The sequence below is a fragment of the Garra rufa genome, chromosome 14 (genome assembly GCF_049309525.1).
Source record: "Garra rufa chromosome 14, GarRuf1.0, whole genome shotgun sequence".
NCBI lineage: Eukaryota > Metazoa > Chordata > Actinopteri > Cypriniformes > Cyprinidae > Garra > Garra rufa.
In genome coordinates, this window is record NC_133374.1 from 30,175,256 (window position 1) to 30,182,793 (window position 7,538).

Sequence of the window (7,538 nt, forward strand, 5' to 3'; positions counted from 1 at the left end):
CGCCCCCCTCCACCCCTCCTCTGGCCAGTCATCCCAGCATGCGGCACCTATTCAGGGGTAAGACCGACAGTCTCTTCCCCAGACTGAAAGTGGAGCTCTGCGCTGCAGCTGCTGCTGAATGAATGCAGCATTTCCTGCGTCTACAACCACGCTGAGTGAGACAGAGTATCAGCAAGACACTGCCGGCAACTGAGAGCCACTGATCAGAAGATCAAGCAACGGATCAGGTGCTGCCTCCGTATTTCTTGCTCTCCCTCCCTTACCGGGACATACTGCAAAGGAGGATCGAGGACAGGGAGGTACTCCGCAAGACTTCCCGTGCTGAAAGTCTTTCTGTTCTGATTTTGTGTCGGGTCCCGTGTGGCCCCCTCAGACCAACAGTATCCCACCCAAGACATACAGCAGAGGACTCGACCAGGGGAGAGACAGTCTGACATGGAGCAAGACAGAAGATCATTCTTGCACAGGTGTGCGAGGTCCGGCGATGTAGTCCATGCCGGTCTGGTCGTCACACTTCTGATTGGTAAGTCTCCTACAGCCATTCCCGTACTATTCCTACCTTGTCCCCCTCTCTAGCTGTTTACTCTTGAGCCCACCGTCCTACGCTTTCCTAGTGGGGCGGCTGCCAAAATGCTGCAGTTTTTGCAAGGCTTGCACAAGTCGAGAGGACCAAACAAGCTGGGTTATACTTGTTGATGTTTGTTGAAAGATCTCAGGTCTTGAAAAGATATAGTCTGGGAGGACTAGGTTTGTTCTCTTACCTCTAGTGAAACAAGAGGGATAGAGGGTGAATAAAAACTGTGAAGTGTCAGTACGTAGTACATATCAAGAGTGCAGGATCATATTGGCATCAGACGTTTATAAAATACTCTGGTGACTTTGCCTTTTCTTCTCAATTGTCGTTTCAGAGTACTCGTAAAAAAACGGGCCGTAACCAAGTAGAGTTTAAGGGGGAACACGTCCTCCTTGTTTTTCAAACTGATAACGGTTTATCAATGACCGATTCTTGAACTTCTACACATGGTACCCCAAATCTTGAACATTTAGGTTACTTCCATGAAAGAACTTTCTTCACATTTGCTCTTTTCTCCACTGTAAAAGGAATTCGCTCTACCTTAGCTGCAGGATGTTTGTGGGACATGTGGCTTTATGCTTTAGAGCGTCTTTATGATGTATTGCGCTATGTGAGTCTTGAATCACACTGCACAACAGTATGCTGAGCTCACTGAATTTCGCCACTGTAATTCTTTTTGAGCAGGTGGGCCCAATTCATCCAAGCAAGCCCCCCTCCTCTTTCCCTGTACTGCTTGTGAAGGTGAATTAGAGGCCGTTAAAGTAGGTCATTTTGACTCTCTCCTTCATAGAATGAACTCAGACGGTTAACATGCATCCTCTGCAGAGTTCCCAGTGGACTTGGGGAGGTATGATGTATTGTTATATGTTCGCGGCACATCCGTCAGGTTACGAGAAGGTGCACCACTTAGGGGCGAATCATCATTCTGACAAACGACACAGTTTTGCTGGTGGATTGATTATAATTTTTTTTTTCTATCGTGTGCCTGCAAATGACAGAGAGTGAGGTTAATTGAAATATAAACAACTCTTTATCAGAGTTCATCAAATTTGTCTGTGTCCATGCCTTTAAGCAATAAAAAACAAATCTTGTTTACAAGCCTACTAGTATTTAGTACTTGTCAGGATGAAACAAATTAGGTTTGACAATCATAATGCGTTGAGACTTTTGGGTGATGAGGGGATAAGCCTGGAAGGTCTTGTAAGACAGAGACGTTAAATGTTGAAAATGGCCACCAGTAAAGTACCAAATGGACACTGATTGTAGTCACTTATATTTCTAATTAAATGTCAACAGAGTTTGTCCTGTGTAATCTATAGGAAAACAAACAAGTGGATAAGAATAGGGCTCTATAAATAGTCCAAGAGCCCACGTGTGTAATGTCATGGCATGCAGAGCATGTGAAAAACAGTTGTGGTATCTCCTCTACAGTCACTAGTCCCTCACACCTCAGGACATGATTAGGAGCTAATGTCTGGAACCTGGAAATGAGCATCATTACTAAATGACAGTATAGGATCCACCTGATTATGAGGAAAGTATCTTATTTATTGGTAGTTGCCAACTTCGCAACAGCTGCTAGATTTATCCACCTTTCATATTCTTTTTAGCAACTTTTTCATGAAGCACACACAGCAAATCTAGCAACTTTCTTGGCAAACCATAGCTTCTTTTCTTGGAAGAGAATATGATACGAAGACTGTGCTGTGCAATTAATAAATGTATGAGATAAAAACAAGTCAGGCAATGCTGTGGTTATAAATCAGGAGATAGCTTGGAAGTAACAGTCATAATTGGTTGCATTTCAGTCACTATTTCATGCTCGTTCCAGAAAGAGAAAAATATGTAAATGAGCTTTATGGGGAATTTGGATGCATTGAAATACAATATGTGAGCAAAGATGTAAAGGGCTGACTCAAGGCAGAATGCAATTATGGTATGAAGATGCCATGAACATGCTGATTAGCACATGACATAATTTAGCATCATATAGCCAGTAGTTGGCAACATTGGTTGCAGTTTTTACTCAACCCCATGTCATCCAAGATGTTCATGTCTTTCATTCTCAGTCGCAAAGAAATTAAGGTTTTTGAGGAAAACATTCCAAGATTTTTCTCCATATAGTGAACTTCAATGGGGATAAATGGGTTGAAGGTCCAAATTGCAATTTTAATGCAGCTTCACAGGGCTCTACATGATCCCAGCTGAGGGAAAAGAGTCTTATCTAGCGAAATGGCCGGTCGTTTTCTAAACAAAAATAAAAATGTATATACTTTTTAACCACAAATGCTCGTCTTGCACTAGCTCGGCCTCACGCATTACGTAGTCACACTTGATGTAGGTGGAAGTGTTTACAAAGCGAACGTGCAAAGAAAGTCAAATGCTAAAACAACGATGACGGATGATTTTGAAATTGGAGGAGAAAATGAGTTGGAGTTTTTAGCCCGACCCTAACTTTCTGAACCGAAATACACAAATGAAAAACTAACTGCTCGTGACTTTTCCAACGTGATTACATAATGCGCATCACAGAGCTAGTGCAAGATGAGCATTTGTCATTAAAAAGTATATAAATGTTTTTTTTTTTTTTTTTTAGAAAATGAAAGACCGCTTCACTAGATAATACCCTTATTCCTCGGCTGGAATCGTGTACAGCCCTTTGACACTGCATTGAAACTGCAATTTGGACCTTCAACCCATTGAGTACGTTTACATGGACAACAATATTCCGATTTTAACGCGATTAAGTCAATACTCTGATTAAGAAGCAACCATGTAAACTGATATTTTTGATTAATTTAATACGACTAAAGTCATAATCTGAGTAAACAAAAATCGAATTAAGACAGGTGGAGTATTCCTATTTTAGTCGCATTATGGAAGACATATACACACCTTAATCAGACTATTCCCCTTGTGTAGGACTTTTCGGCATATTTTGTGACAGGATACACACTAATGCTGCGTTCCAGACAGGTTTTTGAGCTCGTAAATCACGTCTTCAAAGGACTTTGTAGCGTTCCAGGCAAGTCACGCCAAGCATTTATTATTTTTATAGTATTAATAATTTGATTGCAACGTTAAATTGTCCTAAATATAACTCTATTTTTCCACCGTGTGCCACTTGCATAAACACCGCACCCCTAGAGGCTTTATTGTTGTTTCTTGGGCTATGTCACGTCAGAACTGGGAACTGGGAGTACGTCGATCTAGTACGAGTTCACGGGTGGGAATTCACGGGTTTAACTGCCGTTCCAGTGCACTTTCACTGGTAGAAGTTTGGAAAAACACGGGTAACGGGTTGCCTGGAACGCGGCATAACGCTCTCAGTTGGTCGCGCTTTGGTTTCATTTTTATTTATTTATTTTTTGCTACAACATGGGCTTAATCAATGCTCATTGCTGATAAATAGTTTGTCTGTTATCATAATTTATTGTTTTATGGAAACGTATTTAACATTCAACCCCCTTTTTGCATTAGTATTATTTGTTAGTAGGCCTATTTATTTTAATTTTGTGAACGGGATTTCCGCTATTGCAATGTTTTAGGATGCTTTTCACTTTTACTTTTGAATTCATGGTCTTGGTTTTGCTTACATATATAAGGCTACACCTATCAATTTTAAGATTAAAACAAATTCTTAAAAGATGGATTTGTTATTTTTAATTAAACAGCATAACAAAAATAAAATGAAACTAGTTTATATAGCATTTATTAACAAAAACTAATAAGACGAGGCATAGACTCCATCACATGCTGTGTTATATGCCGACTAAACAATTTATTACAGGGCGCGCAAACACTTAGCAATCAAAATAATTAATTAAAAAATAAAAATAAATTTATTTGTGAGGTAAACGGCAAAGATAACAGGGTTTTCAAAATGAAAACAAACAAAAAAAGTAAAACTAATCTGGCTTTCAGTGACTGTGCTTGCGTGTGTTTTTTTTTTCCCCCTAAAAACTGACTGGTGCTTTGGAGCAGCACAGCATGCACTCGCACAAATGCGACCACGGCAAATTTTAACTCACACATTCTAAAAAAAATGTGTTGCATATGTCCAGAGCCACTTCAAGCTTTTGTAAAATTAAAACCGAAACATCCAAAAGTCTATAACGAAGATGAACTGATAGCGTCGCATGTGGACGTGTGTCATTAATCGATCTATATACTATAACATGTAAAACGGGAATATGAAAGGAATATTCTAAAAGCAACTCATGTAAACAGCTTAATCATATTATTGTCTTATTCAGAATAAGGTCATTAATTAGATTACTGGTGTCCATGTAAACGTAGTCATTGTCCAACATTGAAGTCCACTATATGGAGAAAAATTCTGGAATATTTTCCTTAAAACCGTAATGTTGGATGACATGGTATGGTGACCGCAAGGGGACATGTTCGGTTCACGACATATGGTCATGACATATTAACTCGTGGGAATGTCATATTATGTCGTGGCCATGAGATAATTTTGTTGAGGTAACAACATCCTTATGTTGTGATCCTCGAGATCCTGTGTTGAGGGAATGACATCCATTTCTCGTGGCCACGACTTCTTATGTTAAGGGAACGACATATTTTTCTTGTGACCACGAGTTTAATGCATAAACAAACCTGCGTGACCGTACACTGTAAAAAGTTTTCACCGGATTCAACTTAAAAACCTAAGTTCAGCAGCTGCCTTAAGTTTTTAAGTTAAATCATCTTAAAACTACAAGTCATTTTAACTTATTACAATAAAAATGAGTTGATATAACTTGTGAGTTTAAATGACTTAAAGTTGATTTAATTTAAAATTGTAAGGCAGCTGCTAAAGTTTTTAAATTGAAACTTTTTTATAGTGTAGTAACCCGGGATTACCAGAGATTAATTTATTAATATTTTATTATTGAGAAATTATTATATTAATTATTATAGAAAGTAATACATTATTATATTGTTATATTCACCATAGGCGATACTGTCTACATGCAATGTAGACAGCTTTCGAATGAAGTTTGTCATGAATAATTGTTACATAAATTACATCAAATAAAATAGTTATTATTACAAAAATAGTAATTATTAAAATAGTTATTATTACAAATATAATAGTAATTGTGGCTATGCCATAAGGATGTCGTTACCTCGACAAAATGATCTCTTGGCCACGACATATGACATTCCCACGAGTTAATATGACGTTCCCACAAATTAATATCTTGTGACCACGACATATTAGCACATTCCACAAGTTAATATGGTGTAGCCACGACAAAATTAAGTGAACCGAACATGTCCCCTCACGGTCACCATACCATGGGGATGGCAAATTATCATTACATTTTTATTCTGGACAGACAGTAATCAAAATGTACAGTTTACTTTTAAATAACTGTCTATGGAGAAAAAAATCTTAATTTTATTATTAAAAAAAAAAAAAATCATAATACAGCATCTACCAGCAGTGGCTAACTCCCTAATGTAACCAGCTGAACCGTGCCACCCTTGCAATGCTAGCTAAACATGCTTTGTGAAAAAGTTTATCGTACACCAATTGTACATCTTATTTGTATAGTTTCCGCATCGAGAATGACTTAGCTGTACTTGCATGACTATAAATTTAAAAGCCCTATGGCCACAAAGTGGACTGACTGACCCTAAAGGGACTTTGGTTTAATCCAACAGCAAGAACTGCCGGCTCTGAAATATGTTGGGCTGGGTTATTCGAGCCAGACATGGAGTCCTGTTACAGAGAGTAGATATAGTTATACATCGCTCTCCTCTGTTTCTCTCACTCAACTTCACTTTCTTTCTCCCTCCACTCCCTATTTGTCCTGTTAAGCAGCAATATGAACCTTATACCACTGCACATTAGCGTTTGTGGTATGTATTATGGGTATTGATTATCTCCCAGGGGGTGGAAGGTGAGGTATAGAAATTTCTAAATGTACACTGTTTTTAAATGCTTAAGTTACATCTAACAAAACTTTTTTATTTATTTATGTATTACTTTTTTGCTGCTTTATATGCTCACGCTAAGAAAACTTTGTTTCATTCATACTGGATTTTTATTTGTATTATTAATTCAACTTAAATACTTCATATATTAAACTGACTGCATCTTATGACTGATTTAAAACAAATCTGAATATTTTTCAGGTATCTCACAGCACACACATATAATCAATCTGGCTTAAAAGGTTAAAGGGTTACTATTAAATATAAACAAACATTTATTTTAAATTAACATTACAGAAGCACATTTTTAAAAAAATAGGTCTCCTGCTTTGTCTCTGCATCTGTCAATATATATATATATATATATATATATATATATATATATATATATATATATATATATACACACATATACCGGAAATTACACAGGCTTCTCCCAAAAGATAATAAGACGATGTACAAGAGGCATCATTGTAGAAAAAATATTTCTCTGCTTTTTTAACATTTGAACAAAACGTTGCATGTCCAAAATTATTCATACCCTTTGCAAACTGTCACAGTCTATGGGAAAATCCAAAGTTCTATACCAATCCAAATAGTCCAAGCTGTTCTAAAGCATTCTAATTACCCTGATTCATTGGGAACAGCTGTTTTAATCAACTCAACAGGTGAAAAACAGAAGCTCTCTGCTGTTGGTTTGTGGTATAGTCATGGCTAAGACAAAGGAGCTCACTGAGGACCTGCTCACAAGTCAGGAAAGGGCTATAAGACCATATCTAAATGTTTTGAAGTTCCAGTGGCTATAGTGCAAAGTATTATTAAAAAATACAAGACGTTCCGCGCTGTGAAAAATCTCAGAGGATGTGGTTGGAAGCCAAAAGTGACTCCTGTGCTGGCCAGGAGAATAGTGTGAGAGAGGTAAAAAAGAATCCAAGGATCACCACCAAGGCCATCCTGATGAATCTGGGCTCTGCTGGTGGCAACATCTCAAGGCAGACAGTCCAACGGACACTGCACA

The 7,538-nt window shown here is 37.9% G+C and overlaps 1 protein-coding gene across 1 annotated transcript in view; it reads left to right on the forward strand.

The window, feature by feature from the left end:
* The window catches only part of scn4ba (sodium channel, voltage-gated, type IV, beta a), a 25,340-nt gene continuing 17,802 nt past the window's right edge, over nucleotides 1–7,538 (forward strand). Inside the window, exon 1 of the mRNA XM_073818170.1 lies at nucleotides 1–523. Within this exon, the coding sequence (XP_073674271.1) occupies nucleotides 436–523 (88 nt within the window). The 5' untranslated portion in view covers nucleotides 1–435. The remainder of the gene's footprint in view (nucleotides 524–7,538) is intronic.